The sequence below is a fragment of the Trichosurus vulpecula genome, chromosome 2, assembly GCF_011100635.1.
Source record: "Trichosurus vulpecula isolate mTriVul1 chromosome 2, mTriVul1.pri, whole genome shotgun sequence".
NCBI lineage: Eukaryota > Metazoa > Chordata > Mammalia > Diprotodontia > Phalangeridae > Trichosurus > Trichosurus vulpecula.
The window spans coordinates 376728724-376752427 of NC_050574.1; the positions used below are offsets into that span (position 1 = coordinate 376728724).

The 23704-nt window shown below is 41.7% G+C and overlaps 2 protein-coding genes across 2 annotated transcripts; both read right to left on the minus strand.

Moving 5' to 3' along the window:
* Positions 1 to 352: 352 nt before the first annotated feature.
* Positions 353 to 610, minus strand: LOC118835782 (keratin-associated protein 19-6-like). The gene has a single exon (XM_036743044.1). The coding sequence runs from the start codon at positions 608 to 610 to the stop codon at positions 353 to 355; it is 258 nt and encodes an 85-aa protein (XP_036598939.1).
* Positions 611 to 10490: 9880 nt separating this feature from the next.
* Positions 10491 to 10748, minus strand: LOC118835740 (keratin-associated protein 19-6-like). Its single transcript, XM_036742980.1, has one exon. The coding sequence runs from the start codon at positions 10746 to 10748 to the stop codon at positions 10491 to 10493; it is 258 nt and encodes an 85-aa protein (XP_036598875.1).
* Between the last annotated feature and the right edge of the window lie 12956 nt (positions 10749 to 23704).

The window sequence follows — 23704 nt, forward strand, 5'->3', positions numbered from 1 at the left end:
GGTAAAAACAGTTTGGCTAAGTCAGAGAAACATGTTTATTAGAATATCATAACAGACACCTTGGCCGTGGTATAGCAGAGCTGAGCAAACTCACTAGAATGAGCTGTTGTTGGGAGAATCTCCCAACAGGTGGGATTCTACATCATTTCCCAGGACGAGTCCTGTTGCTTCTCAGTCCCTGCCTCTTCACAGCTCTGAATTCTCCATAGAGATTCCAAGGCCTTGATGTGGTAGCTTTCCTACGCCACCTAGCTGTAGAGGCAGATGGAACATGATGTCCTTAGAATGCTGTGGAATTACCTCAAGCAGGGTTGTGCAAGGATTCCATGGTGCTGTAGAAGCAGGTAGTTTTTCAGTAGAAACCACAGGAAGAATACCTTCCACAGCAAGATGGGCGGCAGCAGCCATAACCATAGCCACCATAGCCTAGGCCTCCATAGCCATAGCCACCACAGCCCAGGCCTCCAAAGCCATAGCTACCATAGCCCAGGCCTCCATAGCCCAAGCCACCACAACCATAGCCTAGGCCACGGAAGCAGCCACATCCACAGCCATAACCAGAGCCATAGCCGTAGCCCAGGCCCCCATAGTATCCTCCACAGTGGCACATTGTGTCAGGATTCACGAATTTGGATGGATGTCAGAGTTTAGTTTGCTTGAGCATGTAAGGCACCACCTGTATTGGCACTTTTATATACTTCCAGCAGGAAGTATGGTAGCTTCATTCCAGAATTATGTAATTAAATAAATTAAAGAAAATTAAAGAGATTTCTATGCTACAATGACATTTTTGCTATTGATTTCCTCCATGAGAACAATTCTTCCAGCTCATTTAGGGTGTTTTCTCTCCATTTGCTGTTTTCCTGAGGCATCTCTGTCATGATCTCATTCCTGTAATGAGAAACGATCATAGTGTTACCAAACCCCATGTGTTTAATGTGGGTGATTTCTTATCCAGGCTTCATGGTAGCCCTCTCCCAGATAGCATTGTCTTCGTTACATGACACTTTTCTTTCCTGGCCTTCTGATAATTTATCTAGGCTATGGAATCCTCTCTCTCCAAATCAGGGCTTCTTAAGACTCAAGTGTCAGAATAGTTCATGCAAATTTCAGCTTGGAGCTGAGATTTTGTTGGAGCACTTCTTTGTGGAATCTGTCCATCAAACAACTATTCCACAAGCAGCCAAAGCACAACCCACCTCCCCACTGTTTGCACTGTGACAGGCACTGTGTTAGGGACTGGGATACAATGAAATGTCAACAGAGTCCCTGTCCTTGGGCAGCTCTAAATTACGAAGCTCAGTGAGAACCCCAAGGCACCTGCCACAAATGTGGAGAACTGATGGGAGAAAATCTGTGAGGCTGAAGCAGAAGCCTCAAGGGGCAAGGCTGTGCACCACAGGTTTCTTTGGAACTGAGGATATAATCTACCAGATAAAGTCAAAGGTGAAGGGCGGAGGGAGAAGAGTATTCTGGGCAGGGTGGACAGCCAGCCATTGCAAAGGGAAGCAGAGGGCACGTGCACTGCGTTGTCTGAGTGAAAGAAGGAAGACTAGCATGGGTAAGGGCAAAAAATGTGGGGAGAGAAATCAAGTGTACTTAGATCTGACAGGTAGGATTGGGATAGCTAAAGACAAAGTGAAATGCTAGACAGAAAGCATCACTCTAAATCAATACAGAAGAAGCAAATGGAATTTACACAAGTGTGTGGCTCTGGACTTTGGAGAATTATAGAATATTGGGAGTCAGAAGAATGACCAAGGGAAATATATTGGGCAGCTGAGTGGAATGAGAATTCATGTGGGAAAAAAGATTGAGGCAAGGAGGCCCATCAAACGAGGGAGCTAGGAGAGCCTGGCCTAAGGGGGGAACTATGCAATTGAAAAGAAGTATTAGGAGGCCAGTGACATTATGCAGGTAGGAAAGACAAGTTTTGTCAACTAATCAGATATTTGCATTGATGGTTCAGAGTTAGGGAAGTCCCTGAGATTGTAAACCTGAGATCTCTCCTTGATTTTGGTGCTCTTGAAAGGAATAGGGAAGTTTAGAAGAAGTAGGCTATTTTGGATGAGGAAGGAGAGGACAACTATTCCAGGCTTGGGGTCTCATTCATTTATTCATTACTTCATTTGTTCATTTATTCATTTATCTATTGATCTATCCATTTATATATTTATTTATTGGTTATCAAGTTGAAATTGTATACATTAACCATTAATTGTAGGGTTCTGGATCTTAGGAAAGATCCCTGTTCTTCATCTGGACATGTGACAGGGAGTGGCTGAGGAAATGTGGCCTAAGCAGGGTCTACTCTTTCATCCTTTGAGAGGTGACAGCTAAAAGAAAGGAAAGATTCCAAATCTTGGGCTTCAGCCAGAGTCATTTTGAATGGAAGAACAGGATGTTGTCAAGATGAAAAAGAAGGCACAATCAGGCAGGAAAAGAAGTGGCAAGCACACCAGGAAGAGCAGCTGCCCAGCACTGTAAAAAACCAAAGGGGATCAAGAAACAGGAAGATTCGGAAGAGGGCCTTAGGTTCAGCCATAAGGTTGTCACTGGACAACTTGGAGAGAACAGCTTCTGCCTGTCTCTTTTTAAAATTTATTTTATTTTTAATTTATGGAATACAACAAGCATTTCCATAGCATTTTATGATAGGAAAAGATAATTGCACATGAAACTGCCAGTCTATTCTGTATGATTTGCTAATCCTTTTAAATATATAATGAAGCTATCATGTAAATTTCTTTTGTTCCTTTCTTTTCTTCACTCCTCACTCCTGTCCTAGAGATGACTAGCACAAAGCAACAAAAACAGGTATATCTATCTATCCATTTATCTATCTATCTATCTATCTATCAATTTTTGTAAAATTATTCTATAAATACTTCTATTTTGTCAGTTCTTTTTCTGGATACATATAACTTCTTTCTTTGTATGTCCTTAATTTTTAATTTGTGTACTTATAGTAGTCAAAACTATTTATTTGCAAAGTTGTTCTTCAAACAATATTTTTTTTACTGTATACAATGTTCCTGCTTGTGCTCACTTTGCCCTTCACGATTTCATGTAAGTCTTTTCATACCTTTATAAGATTATTGATCCTATCATGTCTTATAGCACTGTAGTATCCCATCACAACCATACAACACAACTTGCTCAGACATTCCCCAATTGATGGTGACCCGGCAATTTCCATTTGTTTTACCACCATAAAGAGAGCTTCTATAAACATCCCATTCACATCCAAAGTTATAATTTTTGAATTTCTATCCATCTTATTTTAATCACTATTTTCTTTCTCAGCTTCTCTTTTTACTCCATCCCTGTTCCCTTATCTTTCCCCCCACTATCCAACTGTCCATCCTACCCACCCCTCCAAAAGTCTGACTCTACCCTCTCCATGACAGGAGCTTCTCTTGAATGTGAGGGTCAAGAATGTGATATTCAGGGCTTCCCAAGAGAGCAGCAAGTGAAGCTGAGTAGGCCCCAATGACTTCGCTACAGTCATGCACTTTTTATTTGTGGAAGGAATGGGAAGTCCTGTTAATATGCGATTAGTAGGATCTTGCAATCTGGGCAGATAGAAAGCCCACTGAAAGAGTGAGTCCAGGAAAAATGCCAGTCTGGAGCTAGAGATGGAATATTGAGTGTCAGCGAGAAATAACTGAGCCGTTGGCAAATGGGGCGGTCACTGACTGACAAAGTGTAGTAGAAAGAAGAGAAGGCAGGCTGTAGCTGTTTGGCTGTGGAACATTTCAGAAATTCTTCAAATGACCAGGAGAAAAATGAGGTCAATACTGTTGGGGCAGCCATAGAAGTGTCTCTCTCCTCCCAGCTTCTAATCCTCTCACAACTGCACTTTAGAGGATAAAGAAGTCCAACAAGATGTTGCATGACAACCAGAAATCCCACTGTGTCCTCGAGACTTGTCTTCGGCTAAGCCGAAGATCATTCAGACAAGTCCATACCACATGGTAGAAAGCCCACTAGCTCAAGACCTAAAAGACTCATTTCAAAGAACTTGGACTCTTGGGTTTAGAGGACACTCAGGGTCTGGTCTTCACTCTCTCAAGGTGTTTGGATGGGTGTCACATAGTTTGAGTACGAGATCTCTTGTATTTGTCCACTAAGAGGATAAAGGTGGATTCAGTGACAGAATTCCCTGAATCAGCTGATTTTTGTCTTTGCTAAAGAGAATGAAATATTCTTTGCCCCATGAGATGAGTCCAAGAGAAATTATCTTCTGCCTGAAGGATTTGTTTCCATTGAATTGAACTTCATAGAATGTCTCTTGAGAAAACATTGGTCAATCTTTTGGAGACATGTTTAGGAAGAAATCAATAGAATGTGACTGCTGAGGGCATTTCCCTTTAAAATCCAGGAAACATACAGAAACTTACATCCCTTTTCACAGCAGAATAATGCTTAGGAGCAATATATAGCAATAGAAATTCATTTTAAGCTAACAAACTACTCCAGGGTTAAGAACCATGAGTAATGATACTTGTAGTGTTTCCTCCACTCCTTGAAACAGAATTTCAGTCAGTTAAAATTTCATAAGCACATACTGTGCAGCAGGTCGAGGGCAGAGCTCTGGCTTTTTTCTCAAGGGCCCATCTGAGGGACATGATTTTTGGGGACAGGCTGACCCATGGATTTGTGGCATCTAAAGGCTGGCAGTCAGGCTGCTGAGCAGCAAAGCAGATGCTCTCTTTTTCCTGGGTGACTGAATTGCTTAGAGAGTTTAAGTGTTTGAGTGTTGTGCAAGACACCATTGCAACCATGGGTGCGTTACCCCCACAGAAAGGGTCAAGTTGGCATGAAGAAATGGGGTCCAACCAAGGCAAAAGATTTCCTGACAACATTAAAACTTTGTATCTGACTCTTATGTGGTCCTTGCAGTGAGCTATTCAGTTTTGCTGTGCTCCAAACTTCAGATTCCTTGGTCATAACAAGGTGGACAAGTCAGTTTTGACTTGTGTCTGACTCTATGACCCCATTTGAGGTCATCTTTGCAAAGATAATACAGTGGTTTGCCATTTTCTTCTCCAGATCATTTACAGATGTGGAAAATGAGGTAAACAAGGTTAAGTGAGTTGCCCAGGGTTACACAGACTACTTAGTGTCTGAGGCCAGAATAGAACTCAGGAAGATGAGTCTTCCTGATGCCAGGCTTGGAATTCTATTCATTTTACCACCTAATTGCCCCAGACAAGGGATAGTCTAAGCATATTCTGACAGCCATTAGAGATCTGGAGATCATCAATCATGAACATGATACCATGAACATGTGAATCTTTTTGAAACCTTAAAGATAAAAGACCTGTCTATTTCTACACAGAAGGAGGGAGAAGAGATGCAGCTTATAGGGCACAAATGCCTTGCCTTCAGTAAAGTGGGGCCTGGATATTATGAAACACTAAAATTAAGTATTGCAGAAGTCAAATTTTAAAAAGATATTTAGCAAGGAAATAATGCGTTTTCTGAATAGAAATCTGAAGTACTATCTCCTCATTGCTAAAGATGAATTGCAGAACAAATCTTCTACAGTGACACATATAAGTATATCAAGGCTGAAAATCTCTTTATGATGAGAGGCCAAAACCCAAGTACAGGGAGGTGAAGGAGGAGAGATGAAAACAGTTTTGATAAGCCAGTGAAACAGGTTTATTAGAAAATAACAACAGACACCTCAGCCATGATGTGTCAGAACTGAGCAAAATTACTGGAAATGAGTTGTCATTGGGGGCGTCTTCCTCACGAAAGGTGAAATTTTGCATCATTTCCAGAAGATGGATCCTGCTGCTTCTTGGTCCCTGCCACTTCACTGTCCTGAATACTCCATAGGGATTCCAAGACCCTCTTGTGGGAGCTCTCCCATGCCACCCAGCAGTAGAGGCAGATGGAATGGGATGTCCTGTTAGTATGGTGAAATTACCCCAAGCAGGGTTGCACAAGGATTCCATGACGCTGCAGGAGCAGGTGGTTTTTTAGTAGAAGCCACAGGAAGAATACCTTCCACAGCAAGATGGGCGGTAGCAGCCATAGCCATACCCACCATAGCCATAGCCACCACAGCCCAGGCTTCCATAGCCATAGCCCCCATAGCCGTAGCCTAGACCACGGAAGCTGCCACATCCACAGCCATAACCAGAGCCATAGCCACAGCCCAGGCCCCCATAGTAACCGCCGTAGTAGCTCATGGTATCAAGGTTCACTTGTTAGATGGATGTCGAGTGTAAGTTGTGTGAGTATATATGGTACTACCTGCACAGGTACTTTTATACTCTTCCAGCAGGAGGTGTGGCAAACCCAGGGCAGAACTTCATAATCTCCATTAACCCAATTGGGCAAAATCCCATTCTTGTCATTACTTGGCTCCTGACAACAATAGCCCCAGCTCATTAAAGCTTTTTTCCTCTTGTTTTGTTGTATCTGTGAGAAGGTTCTGCCACAATCTTATTCCTGTAATGAGAAATGATTATAGTTTTGTCAAAGCCTATGTGGTTAATGTGGCTGATGCCCTACCCAGACTTCATGGCATCCCTCTCCTTGATGGCATTATGCTCCTTCCATTACTCTTGCTGTTCTTGCCTTCTGATACTTTATTTGGGCTATGGAATTCTTTTTCTTTTAATCAGTGCTTCTTGAAACTCAAGTGGCAGAATAGTTCACCCAAATTTCAGATTGGATTTAGACTGTGGTGGAGCACCACTTGGTGAAATCTGTCCATCAAACAACTGTTCCAGAAGCAGCCAAAGCATAAACTACCTTCCCAGTGTTTGCACTGTGCTAGCTACTACGCTCTTCATTGGGGTTATAAAATGACAACAGAGTCCCTGTCCTTGGACAGCTCTAAATTCTAAGCTCATGGAAAATATGAAAACATTAAGACACCTGCCATAAACGTGGAGAGTTGATGGGAAAAGATCTCAGAGGCAGAGGTATGAGCCACTAGGAGAAAAGGGCAAGGCCATATGCCACAAGTTGTTTTAGAACTGAGAATATAATGGACCAGGGAATGTCAGAGGGGAAGGAAGGAGAGAGGAGAGAATTCTGGGCAGAATAGACAGCCAACCATTGCAAAGGCAAGCCAAAAAAACACACAGTCCATTGTCTGAGTGAAAGAAGGTAGACTAGCACTGGTGAGAACATAAATTGTCAGAAGAGAATTAAAGTGTACTGAGATTGTAAAGATTGGAATGGGCCAACTAAAGAAGAGGGTGAAATGCCAGCTAGAAACTATTTGTTTAAATCATCATGGAAGTAAAAGCCACTGGAGTTTACAGGATAACAACAGTCTGGCTTGGAACTCTTCAGAGTTATAGAGGACCAAGAGTCAGAATAATACCTTAGGAAAATCCATTTGCCATCAGAGTGGAAAGACATTCTGGGTAGGAAAACGACTGAGTCAATGAGGTCAATCAAATGCTCTTTCAGAGGGGTACCATGATGGCTTGGTTTAAGGTGGGAACCCTTTGATTGGAAAGAAGTGTTTAAATGTTGGTGATGTTGTGAAGGTAGAACAGACAAGTTCAGTCAATTAATAAGATATTTGCATTGATAGTGCAGGGTCAATGAAGTCCCTGAGACTGTAAAACCAAGATCTTGGCTTCATGTTGGTGCTCTTGGAAGGAGTAGAGAAGTTAAAAAGAGATAGGGTGCTTTGCTTGAGGTAAGATGAGATCTCTTCTAGACTTGGTAGCTTTGATATGTCTAGTGGAAATCAAGCTGAAATTGTCAAGTCAGATAAATTCATGATTTGTAAGAGGAGCTCAGGAGAGATGTAGGTATGGATCTGGAGATGTGACCATGAGTGGAAGAGAAAGGTCCCTGGAGCTTTGCGACTTAAGAAGGGTCAATTCTTTCACCTCTCTAGAGAACATAGTGGAGAGAAAGGAAAAGAAGCACAACTTTAGGTTTCAGCAAGAGATATTAGGCCTTCTGATGACATGATGGTGGACCACCTAAGGCCATCAGAAAGGGATTGTTGGGTTATAAAATCAGTGACAAAGAAACCCAGGAGCACCTGTTGGACTATGCAGTCAAAAGTTGAAGGAAGGTCAAGAAGAAAGAGGACTAAGGAGGGGCCATTAGTTTTGGTCATGAGAACATCACTGGGTTCTTTGGAGAGAGAGTTTCTCCTAAAGTTTGGGGTTAATAACCAGATTCTCAGGGCTTTCTAAGACAGTGAAAGGAGAGAAGTCATGAACTTTGAGTAGACCATAATAACTGCAATATAGCCATAGACTTTGTGAATGTGGAAGTACTGAGAAGTGCTGATAATATGAAGCTGAGTAGGATCATGCAGTCCAGGCATAGGTAGACAGTCAGCTGAATAACAACAAGTGAGTTCAGCAGAAATGGTTTTCTGGAACTAGAGTTGAGTTAGTGAGTGTCAGATAGAATGTAACTGAGACCATTACAGATTTCATTTAATCCAGTGAAAAGTAAACTCAAGGTGGTTAAGTCAGCAATAGCTGTCTCCTCTCTCCTCTCAGGTTCTAAACTTCTCACAGCTGCATGCTAAAAAATAAGGAAGCTCAATTGAATGTAACATGGCCACCAAATATTCCTCTTTTACCGTTGGATTGCAAGAGTAGGTAGTTAATAAACTAGAATTCAGGAAGTTGAGGCAATGGTCCATCTTTACCTGCCTCTTCAGTGCTTGGCTGTACTGTCACTAAGCTGAAGAGGATCAAGAGGAGTCCATACAACCTGGTAGAAGGGCCTCCAGCTGAATCTCTAAGAGACTCACATGAAGAAATGGGACTCAGGTTTAGGGGGCACTCTGGAGCTACCTCTCTTAAGGTGTTTTGATGAATGTCTGCTTGTACATGTACTAAATTTATTCTGCTTCTAGAATGTGGATATAGACCTGGCATTCCTCCACTCCCCCCCCCCCCAAAAAAGAAACAACCCAAACTGACTTTCGACTTTGATGAAGAGAATAAGACATTCTTTGCACAATGAGAGCTGTCCAAGGAATAAAATGATCTTTTTCCTAAGCACATTTTCCATTGAAGTGACCACCATAGAATATCGCTGACAAATGATTGGTGAATCAGTTGGGAGGAATGTTTCAGAAGAACCAAGTGTATTGTAGTTGCTGAGGGTATTTCTGTTGAAAAGCCAGTGGATCCATAGAATAAAACCACTGGTAATATATAGGAATAGAAATTCATTTTAAGGTAACAAACAGCAGGAATGATAATTCTGTTGATAGTGGCACTTCTACTATTTCTTCCACGGTCTGAAATAGAAGTTCAACCAATAAACTTTTCAAATAATACACATTTATTAAGCACTTTCTATGTGCCAGGTAGAGTGCTAAACCTTGGGTTTAGCTATGATGGCATTTCGCTGTGGAATTCAGAAGCCCTGAGGCAAATAAGCTCTCTTTTTTGGGGAGTTTGAGTTGATTAGAGAGTTCACGTGTTGAAATGTTTTGTAGGACACCCTTGTAATGAGTCTATCTCCTACATAAATGGGAGGGCCTCATGACAAGGGCAGTGTTGTTACTTGGACATGCTGTTTTAGGTGGCTGTAGGAGATGAGACCCAGCTGAGGGATAAGGTTACATAATAAGTTTCAGACTTGGTATATGACCATCTTCTTTGTGGGGAGCCATTTGTAGTCTTTCAGGAGTGCCATTCACTTGTGCTATGCTCCAAAACTTCAAATTGCTTGGTGACAACAAAATGGTAGAAGACATCTACACATGACATTGGCTAAGCCAAATTCTGAAAGTCATCAGGCACATCTTGGATCTAGACGTCATGAACTATAAACATGTGAATCTTTTGGAAATCTTAAATATGAGAACCCTGTCCATGTGCACAGAGAATGTGGGAGAAGGGATTCAGCTTATAGAGTCATACGCTTTGCCTTTGATGAAGTGGGGGCTGGACATTATCAAATACTAAAACTCAAGTACTGCCGAAGTGAAATTTAAGAAAGACATTTAATAACAAAATAAAATGTTATTTGAATGAAAATCTGAAGTAGTGTCACTTCATTGCAAAAGATGACTTGGTGAGAAAATCTTCTGCAATGACACTGAAGTGTGGTAAAGATTGAAAATTGCTTCACTATTTGATGCTGAAAATCAGGTACAATGAGGTCAAGGAGGAGAGGTAAAAACAGTTTTGCTAAGTCAGAGAAACATGTTTATTAGAATATCATAACAGACACCTTGGCCATGGTATAGCAGAGCTGAGCAAACCCACTAGAATGAGCTGTTGTTGGGAGAATCTCCCAACAGGTGGGATTCTACATCATTTCCCAGGATGGGTCCTGTTGCTTCTCAGTCCCTGCCTCTTCACAGCTCTGAATTCTCCATAGGGATTCCAAGGCCTTGATGTGGTAGCTTTCCTACGCCACCTAGCTGTAGAGGCAGATGGAAGGTGATGTCCTTAGCATGCTGTGGAATTACCTCAAGCAGGGTTGTACAAGGATTCCATGGTGCTGCAGGAGCAGGTAGTTTTTCAGTAGAAACCACAGGAAGAATACCTTCCACAGCAAGATGGGCGGCAGCAGCCATAACCATAGCCACCATAGCCCAGGCCTCCATAGCCATAGCCACCACAGCCCAGGCCTCCAAAGCCATAGCTACCATAGCCCAGGCCTCCATAGCCCAAGCCACCACAACCATAGCCTAGGCCACGGAAGCAGCCACATCCACAGCCATAACCAGAGCCATAGCCATAGCCCAGGCCCCCATAGTATCCTCCACAGTGGCACATTGTGTCAGGATTCTCGAATTTGGATGGATGTCAGAGTTTAGTTTGCTTGAGCATGTAAGGTACCATCTGTACTGGCACTTTTATATACTTCCAGCAGGAAGTATGGTAGCTTCATTCCAGAATTATGTAATTAAACAAATTACAGAAAATTAAAGAGATTTCTATGTTACAATGACATTTTTGCTATTGATTTCCTCCATGAGAACAATTCTTCCAGCTCATTTAGGGTGTTTTCTCTCCATTTGCTGTTTTCCTGAGATGTCTCTGTCATGATCTCATTTCTGTAATGAGAAATGATTATAGTATTACCAAAGCCTATAGTGTTAATATGGCTGTTGCTCTGCCCATTCTTCAGAGAAGCCTTTTTTTTTTTGCACTGTCTTCCTTCTATTACTCCTGATTCTTTAGGCAGGAGATTGAATCCTGTCTCTTTTGAGTAGTGCTTCTTGGGACAGAAGTGACAGAACTATGTAAATTTTAGTGAGTTAGATGGTTGGGATAGAACTGAATGGAATGGGTCAATCAAACAACCATTCCAAAATCAAGTCTTCCAAAAGCACAAACCACCTCCCCAGTGTTTGAAGTGTGCGAGCCACTGTGCTCAGGTCTGGGGATTGAAAGAAATGTTAACACAGTCCCTGTCCTGAGGCAGCTCCAAAGTTACAAGGCCACTGAAAAAATGAAAAAAGCAATGCACTTGACACAAGGCACCTGGTGAGAGATGACCTCAGAGGCAAAGGCACAAAGCACTAGCGGAAAGGGGCAAGGCCGCAGGCCACAGGTGGGATTGGAGTCAAGACTCTAACAGACCTGGGACACTCAGAGGAGAAAGGCAAAAAGAGAAGAGGTTTCTGTGCAGAGTGGACAATCAGCCAGTGCAAAGGCAAGCAGAATGGACATGCAATGTATTTTCTGAGAGAAAGCAAGTGTGTACACATGGACCAGGTCATTAAATGTAGGAAGAGGAATAAAGTTTACTGAGACTGGAAAGGTAGGAATAGGCCAGTTGATGAAGCTAGCAAAATCCATTACTGGATTTAATCCATTACTGAACAGGAATCAGCTGGAGTTTAGAACAAAATGGGTGCAGGGCCTGAGGCCTTTGGGGGTGAGCAGGGGAGAAAAGTCAGAAGAATGCTTTAGAAAAACCCCCTAGGTAGCTGAGTGGAGGTTGGATATGGATGGGAAAAATAATGAGGTGGGAGGTCAATCAACGTCTCTTGCAAAGAGGTGCTGTAAAGGCCTTGAGAGAAGGATATGGACTCCAGAGATGTTGTTAAGGTAGAAAGGACAGGTTTTGCCAAATGACTGGAACCTGATTTTTGATGTTGCTAAGGAGAATGAAATATTCTTTATCCAATGAGAGCTTTCCAACAGAGAAATGATCTTCCTGAAGGATTAGTTTTCACGGAAGTGATTTCCATAGAATGGCTCCTGGGAAGGGACTGGTGAATCATTTGGACATATGCTTTGGGAGGAATCAAATGGAGTGAGTTTGCTGAGGACATTTCCATCAAAAAGTCAGTGGATCCATAGAAACAAAATGCTTTTTGTGAATGGTGAATAATGCCTGGAAGCCATATGTAGCAATAGATATTCATTTCAGCTAACAGCAGAAGGGGTAAGATTCATTGGCAGTGACACCTTTACTGTTTACTCTACTACTTGAAACACAAGTTCCATCAATAAGCATTTCAATCCATAAATATTTATTAAGTATCTACTATTGGCCAGGCAGAGTGCTAAACTCCGACACAGCTTCCACACTTCTCACAACTTCACTTTAAAGGATAAGCAAGCCAAAATAAGATGTTACATGACAGCCAGGAGTTCCATTCTGACCTTAGGACTGCATGAAAAAGGTCATAAAATGTCAGAAAAATGAAGGTGATGGTCCATCTACAACCTACATTGATCAGCTAGTCTTGTGAAGTGTAGCTTAGGACTGGGCGCTGCAGAGCCGCAGAGCATCTAGCAAAGTCCAGACCCATTGGTAGAAGAATCTCTAGTTCAGACCTTTTTAGGATCATGGGAAGAACTGGTGGCCTTTGGTTTTGGAGGACACTGCTGAGGATGAAATAGCTCTCTCAAAGAGTTTAAAGGGCCAGTACAGATACTAGATCTCTTCTATTTGTCTACAAGTGGGAGAACCTGGGTCCAGAGATGGCATTTCCCCCTCTCCCTCCAATAAGTGATTTTTGCCTTTCTTAATGACAACGAAAAGCTTTTTGAATAAAGTGGAGGAGGAGAAACCTTCTTCCTGAAGGAGTGGTTTCCATTGAAGTGAGCTCCAGGTAAGATCATAGAGCAAAAGACAGATGAATCATTTGGAGCTGTATTTTGTAAGATGTGGGATAGAGGGCAGCTGGAGGCTCTCTCTGCCCTGAATTCAGGAACTTTTCCTGAGACATCCAACCTGAATCACAAAATCACTTGAAACCAACTTCTAAAAATGTGACCTCTTTTTTTCTTTTATCAAGGATCTTATTGTGATGGCTTCTTTCCTTTATAATTTACTTAGTAACTTCCTTGAAAAGCTTTGGAAATTGTACACAGTAGAATAAATTCCCATTTGGATAGAAATATTGTATTTTTATATAGGTTTTCCTCCTGTTAGTTTCTGTGGAAATCATATGATATGAAGATATGACTTATTTCTGTTTTTTCCACTGTCCTTTTGGGATTAAACATTTTTCCCCGTACAAGGGAACTTCTGTTTACCTGTGATTCATGGATTACTTGGAGAGAACTTATGGAGATGAGGTTCACAGGAGGATTGGACCAGCCAATCAATCTAGGCAAAGCAAAAGATTTTGAATCTGGAAGTATTTAGCAGATCTTTCCATCTGACCTGAGGATGCCAATGGCTGGTGATGTGTGGGGCTGACAAAAGGGAGTAAAGAGAAAAACACCAGGGCAGCATTGGAAGCCTCCAAACTACCCAGTTGCCCCAGACAAAATGGAGAGAAAAAACCAATGGATCCACAGCAATTGTCAGTCATTTTGTGAACTGAAAACAAAGTTCCAGAGCCATATATCACTAGAGAAGACTGTTTTACGTTAACAGCAAGATGTATTAGGTGAATTGCTTAGTGGTACTCATGCTGTTTCCAATACTGCCTAAAATACAAGTTGACAGATTTTCTTCACAATACACCCTCTGAGGGGTCTTGGTGAGTGGGCCTCAATGGCCTATGGAGCTGAGGAATCCAAAGCCCCAAGGTAAGGTGTGGAAGAGCAAAGTAGAAGCTCTCTTTCTCTGGGAGTTTGAGTTGATTATAGAGTTCAAGTGTTTGAGTGGTTTTCAGGACACTCTTGCAACACTTAGTCCACTTCCCCCATGGAAGCACAAACTTCAGATGTAGGGCAGTTTTGTGAGTTGGACCACGTGCAGGTGGCTGGAGAATAAGAGACCCACCCAAAGGGCAATGTTCCTTGAAAATGTTCAGATTTGCTATTTGAGTCTTTTCTGTTGTCTATGCCAGGGATCAAAAAATTATCAAGAATCTCTGCCTTTTAGCAGCTCTAAAGTTGTAAGACCAATGAGAACACGTAAACAACAAGGCACTGGACAGAGAGAAACATTTGTAATGGGATTTCAAAAAGATGGTTCGATTAGAGGGAGTTACTGGGGACTTGGGGATGGGACTCACAGGGTCAGAATGTTGCCAAGAAAGAATGTTAGTGGTGGACTCAGTGTCCGTTCCACCTATTGAACTAGCTGTCATGAAACATCAGCAGAGTTCACTTATCAATAGTAAGATACCACCTGAAAAACTCAATTGGTCAATCAATCATTCTATCCACAAACTCATATTAGATGTCTATCGTTTGCCTGACATGTTCTACCACACTGAAAATGCTTTGAGTATGGCTTTGGCAACACATTAAGTCTGTTTTCCCAAGGCTAACCAACTTTATCTTAGAAAGGCACAAAACCAGGAAGCTCACCAATTATTTTTTTTAAATTTAGTATTTTTCTAAAATAGCTACATGTTGTATGGGACAGAAAATTCAAATAATAGGAGGGACATCTTTAGGAGAAGCAAAGTGAATTTATTTTACAAACCTTGCAAGATTTGGGTGTCGCCTCCACTAGGAAACTAGTTGGGGAGGCAAAGTAAAAAGGAAGTGCCCCACTAGTTATACTCTTAATGAAAAGATTCCCGCCTACCTCTATCCCTTCTCACCATTGGCTGGGAGATGGGCTTACAATCTAGGCGTGAAAAACTAGACAGAGAGCTAGGAAACCAAGTAGAGCTGGTCTATTCATGCTTTCTTTATCTGGAACTCAACTGCTGGGGTGGCGTCCAAAAGTCTAGGAGGGGAGGGGGCCAATTCCTTTGGCCCCATTCAATGCAGGTCACAGTGACCCTTTCCTGATTTGGCTACTAGTATGGTGATGGTATCACGAAAGACAAAAAATGAGGAGGGAAAGGGGGAAGGGCACCTACAGCTTCAGGCCCTGACCTTCTAAGGTTAGCTGAGTCACTACAAGGTTAAATTCCAAGCTTCTCCTACTCCCTCAGACATTCCCCATTCCAGAAATATGAGAATAGAGTAGCCCCTATATTCTTACCCTGTGAAGTCTTCACAAATTATTCTTCTCACTCAATGTAAAAACAATTTTTAAAATTCATTTTTTAAAACTTTGAGTTCCAAATTTTCTCCCTTTCTTCCTCCCCACTCTCCCCCTCATTGAGAAACCAAGCAATTCGATATGGGTTATATATGTACAGCCATGCAAAACATATCCACGTTAGTCATGTTGTAAAAGAAAAGATAGACAAAAAAACTCAAGAAAACAAAGAAGGTTAAAAAAGTATGCTTCAATCTGTACTCAGACACCATCAATTCTTTCTCTGGGGATGGAAAACATCTCTCATCACAAGTCCTTTGGAGTTGTCTTGGCTTGTTGTATTGCTGAGGACAGCTGACATCATTCACAGCTGATCTATGTTACAATATTGCTGTTACTTTGTACACAGTACATTTCACTTTGTATCAGCCCATGCAAGTCTTTCCAGGTTTTTCTGAGAGCATCCTGCTCATCATTTCTCATAGCACAATAGTATTTCATCATAGTCATATACCACAACTTGTTCAGCCATTCCTCAAATAATGGGTATCCCCTCAGTTTCTAATTCTTTGCCCCAGAAAAGAGCTATTGATGAAGGCACAGTCTCTAGGAACCCCCTTGAACCTGGAGTACAGTCTGTGGGAACCCCCTTGAGCCCCACCCTGAATCTTCCCACTTGATCTAGCTTTTCATGCCCCAATAGCCTAACCTAGCCTTCCATTGTTTGGTTACCTCTGGATTGCCTTCTGGCTGTTTCCCACCCTTGATCGTGATCAAAATATCTATACCCTAGCTCTCTTATTGTCTGTCATCTCCAGGTAGCCTTCATCTATTTCCCACTGGGGAGTCTGACCTCACCCCAGTCACCCCAGTCCACTCTAAACCCCTCCTCTAGTCATCCCAGACTACTCAAGACCACCCTAGATCCCTCCTACAATCTTCGTGTATATAAGTCTCATCTTGCCTCCATGAACGTACTCAGATTCAATCTAGCTCAGTAGATTGAATCTGGCCGCTTGTGAAAACAGACATTGCAAAGGGTGGGATTTCTTAAGACAACCCATTATGGCAAACCCTTAATAAACTTTGTCTTTTTCCTTGACTGAGAAGGCTTGAGTCCAATTCTTTCTGCAGGACCCAGCGTGTTGGTACTTTTGGGGTGTCGAGCACCCCTCAACCCCAAATCTCTTCAGTGGTACCAAAGCTGTAGGAAATCATGCAGAGGGTGCTAAGAATCATAGACCTTTTATACTATGAATAATCTTTAATTTAAGGTCCCAATCTAATGATCCACAAGTGTACATATTTTTGGAAGAGCTAAATCATATATGTATATATATTTAATTTTTACTATAAACAAAACCAGAAGGAAGTGTTGTACCAACAGCGAGCAAGACACACCACAGAGTATAAGTTTTAAATGGAGAATTTATTAGCCAGCGACCATTCGGGTTTCCACCCAAATCAGAACAGCCAAGAGAAGGGGTGAAGGAAACATATTTATAGGGAAATCAAGGTGCAGTGGTTAATTATCTCTTGAAACTTACATATGTTATTTTAGCAGACTCGGCAAGCCTGTGTTATTTCACTTTTATGGCCATGATACAAGAAGAGGAACTTCCTTAATGGAATAGATTGTAAATACAATAAATTAGATAGTTGTCAAAGTGTCAACTGAAATTACAACCCAGGATCTCTGTGTCCAATTTGCCATTAACATTCCACAACATGGTATATGTTCATAAAATATCAGGATAAGGAAAAGTCACATAATTCAAGATAATGTCTGGGGCTAAGGTTGTCACCCTTAATGGCCATAGACAGACCAAGGGATGCTCCATCTGGGTTTGTTGACATAAGATAGAGACAACTCTGAGCCTACTCAGGGAACAAAGAGACTGTTAGGGTCAGGCTTTCCTTCTGGTTAATTAGTTGACATTCCTTAGAGCAGCCATGGGGCCCAGGGACATTTGCTGAAGGCCAAATGGCAAGATCTTAGTCCATCCTTTCTTATGCAGACTGGGGGTTTTATCAGGGGCTGTGGGGCAGGGATCTACAGCAATAACAAGTACCACAGAAGAAAAAGTTAGAAGTTTCAGCTAAATGAAAGGATGGCTCCAGGTACATCTTAGAGAGTCAGCAAAAGGAGGTGAAGTGGCTTGTCTTGTTTTTCCAAATGATAACAGAAACTTTATTTAATGAGCTATTTGGTCATTTTGTATCATAGTACTAATGATAAGTATTCGCAGAAAGACTCATGAAAATAATTGCAGCTTATAGACTAACATCAGTTGCTGAGGATAAAGTGATAGAGAAATTTTATGAGGCACTTAATAAGCCTTTCCAAATCAAATCATAATATGTGTACACTGTGGTTACTCTGGTACAAATATGGGAAAAGTGAGAAAGGGAAGAAATAAATAAAAAATAGGGTTCAAGAGAAAGTAATGAAAGAGACTAAAGACTAAAGATGATACAGAAGCATCACACTGAAGAGGTTTGGGGTTGAGGGGTGCTCAACACCCCAAAGTACCTACACGCCGGGTCCTGCCGAAAGAATTTGACTCAAGCCTTCTCAGCCAAGGGAAAAGACAAAGTTTATTAGGGATTCACCATAATGGGTTGTCTTAAGAAATCCCACCCTTTGTGACACCTGTTTCCACAAGTGGGCCAGATTCAATCTACTGAGCCAGATTGAATCTGAGCGCCTTCATGGAGGCAAGATGGAGATTATGTACACAAAGATTGTGGGAGGGATTGAGGGGTGGTCTGGGGAGGAGGGGTTTAGGGAGGGACTTGAGGAGAAGTCTGAGGAGCAGCTTGATGGGACTGAGATGAGGTCAGACTCCATGGTGGGAAATAGCTGAAGGCTACATGGAGACATACAGACAATAGAGGGCTGGTGTAACAGAGCTAGGGTATAGATATTTTGATCAGGATTAAGTGTGGGAAACAACTGGACAATAGAGGGCTAGGCTAGGCAGAGATTTGGGCCCAATGATAATGCAAGGCCCATGGCCTTAGGGGAAGGCCAGATCTAGTTGGAAGACTCAAGGAGAGTTCAAGGGGGCTCCCAGAGACTGTACTCCAGGTTCAAGGGGGTTCCCAGAGATTGTGCCCTCATCAACACCTTTCTATCATGAACTTGATTGCTTTTTCAAGGAGCTTAGTTCAGAAGGGGAAGAGGTATATAGGAAAACAGCTAGGGGAGATAATAGGATCTAGTGAAGGTTTTTATTTTGGTTTTTAATGGGGAAGACTTGCATGTTTGTAGGTATCAGTGAAGGAAACACAAAAGAGATGAGAGAGATAGGGTGATGATAGTAGGGAAAATCTTCTGGAAAAAAATGAGAGGATATGGCATCAAGGCTGCATGTAGGAGGGATTGGCTTCGATAAGAAGGGTATTATCAGACTGTGGTAATTGGAGATATTCAGGGAAGATATGGGGGGATGAGATGGGAGAAGTGGAGAAGAGAGAGCTCATGGAGAATGACTTCTATCTTTTCAGTGAAATATAAAGAGGGATCCTCAACTGAGAGGGATGGAGGGAGTACCATGAGAAACTTGAAGAGAGAAGAGAAAATTTGGGATAGCTGGTCTAGTGCATGGGATAATTAATTAATGAACAATGTAAGGATTGCGTCACTTCACCGAGAGCCTTAATTAGAAATAATAACCCTTCTAAATTTGTTCAACATTGATTAACAAACTCCCACACACTCATATCCTCCCCATCTTACTGATCCTGAACCCTTGGTGCAACCCTACTTCATGGTATCTCTCTGACCTCTCCCTTCCCAGCACCCCTGTATCCACACCCCTAAAGGCCTACTCTAAAGCTACTGAGTGAGAAGGATAATTTGTGAAGACTTCACAGGGTAAGAATATAGGGGCTACTCTCTTCTCATATTTCTGGAATGGGGAATGTCTGAGGGAGTAGGAGAGGCTTGGAATTTAACCTTGTAGTGACTTAGCTAACTTCTGTAAAGTCAGGGCCTGAAGCTTCAGGTGCCCCTTCCCTTCCCCCTCTCTCGGTGCTAGCACAAGAATTTTAGCAAATAGGTAGATAATGGGCTACCTGTGAGCTGTTTGTTCTCTGCTCCAGGAAGGTCCTCCTCTCCTTCCTCATTCGTTCACTTTAGCCATATCATCGCCACATTAGTAGCCAAGTAAGGGAAGTATGTATGGATTGGCTCTGTATTTTTGAGCCTAGATTGTAAGCCCACCTCCAAGCCAATGGTGAGAAGGGTTGGAGGTGGGTGGGAAGAGTGTATCTAGTGCTGCATTTCCTTTGTACTTTGCCTCCCTCCACCAGTTTCCTAGTGGAGGCTATGCCCAAATCTCCTGAGGTTTGTAAAATAAATTTACTTTGTTTCTCCTAAAGACTTCTCTCCCATTTGAATTTTCCATCCCATACACTACCTACTCCTTCCATCGTGCTTTCTGGAATATGTACTTCGCAGATAAGTTATTTGCTTTCAATTTAAGCCTTTTCTTTTCCTAGTCCTTTCAGTTGAGGCAGGGGAATTAGAATTCTTCTTGCTCCCCATTCCCACTTTCAAGTTCTCCCTTCAACATAATCACTCAGTAACTTTTCTTCCTTTGAGTTTCATTCAATCCATATTCATCACCCAATTAAGATTCTAATTGCTGTTGTCAGCCCAACTCCAGGGCACTCTCCTTCCTTCCTCAGTGAATTCAGTATCTGACTCACAGTTTTTTTCTTCTCCACAATCCTATTCTATTGCCAGGAGATTTCATCACATGTATTAATACATCCTCAAACACCCTAACTTCACAGTTCCTCAAATGACTCATTTCCCATGTCGTACTCTCCACTCCACCTCAGCTACACATAAAGATGTTCTTACCCTTGATTTTGCCATCACCCACAAAGGCACCACTATGTTCGTGAGCTCTGAAATTTCTTCTGATCACTATCAGTTGTTATTTAACATTTCCCTCTGCCTTGAAATCCCCAAACCTTTTCTTCACCCTTCTGGGACCTCCAGTCTCTTTACCCTTCAGTTCTTTCCTAGGTCATCATCCCAGTACTAGCTACACATTACTTACAAATATAAGTGTATCTCCTCCATCCTAAAAACAAAACAAAAAAAAACCAAAACCCAAAAAACAAACAACAACAACAAAAAACTTACTTGATCTCTCCATCATCACTAGTGATCATCACATATTTCTTTTCCTTTTTGTGGATAAACTCCTTGAACAGGCCTTCTACCATAGATACCTCTACTTTCTTTCCTCACATTCTCTTAACTCCTTGCAGTAGGATTTCCATATAGTCCCTCATCTGAAAGTTCTTCTTAATCGCCAAAACTTTTTAAAAGCCAAAGGCTTTTCTTGGTTCTGCCCCTTGAGAATCCATTTTGAGGTGTTTTAGGGTTTTAAAGTTGTTTGGAGAATTTGAGAAAGCTCAGGGGAGTCCCTGCCTTTAATCCACCATCTAGGCTCTACCTCCCCCACTCTCCCATTTTTATTCTTGAACTCTCTTCTCTGTCAGTTTTTGCAATACTATTCATCCTTTTTCTTTAACTACCTCTTTTGCTTATCTTTCTCAGTCTATATTGCTGGATCTTAATCCAGGTATGTTCACTACCTATTATGTTTCCCCAAGGTTCCCTCCCCTCCTCTCCGTTCCCCTTCCTTGCCCTCTCCTTACTATTTCACTTGGTGATCTTAGCTCCCATGGATTCGAAAGTCATCTCTATGCTGATGATTCTACAATTGACTTATCCAGACCCAACCTCTCTGTTGGTCTCTCCCCCTACCCCATCTCTCATTTTCACCTATTAGATGTCTAAAACTGGATATCCCATAGATATCATATGCACATGTAAAAAACTGAACTCTTTATCTTTCCTCCAAAGCCCACTCCCCTTCTCTATTACTGCTAAGTGCACCACTGATGGGGATGGGATCTGAACCCCCAAAAGGAAAAGACCATGAGTTTGGGATCTGGACCCCAAGAAGGAAAAGCCCCTGGACTTTCCCACATGGCCCAGGTCCCTGGTGTTTACCTGGGGCAATCAGCCCTTCCTAGTTGATTAACAGCCCTTTCATTTGTCTGCACCTGGCTGCACCCTAGACCACCACACCCTTAATTCCATCTAGACCCCTTCTCTGTTCCCACAGTCTTCTGTATATAAAATCCATCTTGCCTCCATTAAAGTGCTCTGATTCCTTAAGAATCTGGCCTGCTTGTATTAGCCATAGAAATGCTCATATTCCTTAAGAGTCTGGCCAATATGGCAGATTTTTAGAATGATGCCCACCCTCTATTGGTGTTCTAATAAACCTTGTCTTTGGCTGAAATAAGCTTAGTTTGAATTAATTTGGGCAGGACCTTCACGTTGCTATTTCAGGGTCCCCGCCTCCCCAAACCTCAACACAATTATTTGTATGTTTTTTCTTCTTGATCTGTTCTCCAGATTAGTTGCTTTTCTTATGAGATGTTTCACATTCTCTTCTATTTTTGCATTCTTTATATTTTGTTTTATTACTTCTTAATCTTTATGATTTTGCTAGCTTCCTCTTGCACAATTCTGAATTTCAAGGAGTCATTTTCTTCCTCAAGATTCTGGATCTCTCTTTCTAATTGGTTGACTTTCTTTTTATAATCTTGTTTTTCTTGGATTGTTCTTGTTTTTCATTTACTATTTCCTCAGTCTCTCTCATTTGATTTTTTTTTTCATTTTTATTTTTTTATTTAAATTTATTTATTTAACATATTTGGTTTTCAGCATTGATTTTCACAACAGTTTGAATTACAAATTTTCTCCCCATTTCTACCCTCCCCCCCCACTCCAAGATGGCATATATTCTGGTTGCCCTGTTCCCCAGTCAGCCCTCCCCTCTATCACGCCCCTCCCCTCTCATCCCCTTTTCCCTTCCTTTCTTGTAGGGCAAGATAAATTTCTACGCCCCATTGCCTGTGTATCTTATTTTTTAGTTGCATGCAAAAACTTTTTTTTTTTGAACATCTGTTTTTAAAACTTTGAGTTCCAAATTCTTTCCCTTCTTCCCTTCCCACCCACCCTCCCTAAGAAGTCGAGCACTTCAACCTAGGCCACTCATGTATCATTATGTATAACCCTTCCACAATACTCATGTTGTGAAAGGCTAACTGCATTTTGCTCCTTCCCAACCCATCCCGCTTTATTGAATTTTCTCCCTTGACCCTGTCCCCTTTCCAAAGTGTTTGTTTTGATTACCTCCACCCCCATCTGCCCTCCCCTCCATCATCCCCCCCCTTTTATTTTTTTTTATCTTCCTCCCTCTTCTTTCCTGTGGGGTAAGATACCCAACTGTGTATGTATGGTATTCCCTCCTCAGGCCAAATCTGATGAGAGCAAGGTTCCCTCATTCCCCACCTCACCTGCCCTCTCCCCTCCTCCCACAGAACTGCTTCCTCTTGCCACCTTTATGCGAGATAATCCACCCCATTCTATCTCTCCCTATCTCCCTCTCTCAGTATGTTGCTCTCTAGTCCCTTAATTTCATTTTATTTCTTTTAGATATCTTCCCTTTATCTTCAACTCACCCTGTGTCTGCTCTCTCTCTTTTACATATATATGTATATTTATACATAAAACACACACACATATATATATACATACATACACATGCATACATATACACATAGATACATACATACATACACATTCACATATATATACATAAACATATATACCTGCATATTCCCTTCAACTACCCTAATACTGAGGTCTCATGAACCATACACATCATCTTTCCATGTAGGAATGTAAACAAAACAGTTCAACTTTAGTAGGTACCTTGCAATTTCTGTTTCTTGATTACCTTTTCATGCTTCTCTTGATTCTTGTGTTTGAAAGTCAAATTTTCTATTCAGTTCTGGTCTTTTCACTGAGAAAGCTTGAAAGTCCTCTATTTTATTGAAAATCCATATTTTGCCTTGGAGCATGATACTCAGTTTTGCTGGGTAGGTGATTCTAGGTTTTAATCCTAGCTCCATTGACCTCTGGAATATCGCATTCCAAGCCCTTCGATCTCTTAATGTAGAAGCTGCCAGATCTTGGGTTATTCTGATTGGGTTTCCACAATACTCAAATTGTTTCTTTCTGGCTGCTTGCAGTATTTTCTCCTTGATCTGGGAGCTTTGGAATTTGGTGACAATATTCCTAGGAGATTTCTTTTGGGGATCTATTTGAGGAGGTGATCGATGGATTCTTTCAATTTCTATTTTGCCCTGTGGCTCTAGAATATCAGGGCAGTTCTCCTTGATAATTTCTTGAAAGATGGTACTAGGCTCTTTTTTTGATCATGGCTTTCAGGTAGTCCAATAATTTTTAAATTATCTCTCCTGGATCTATTTT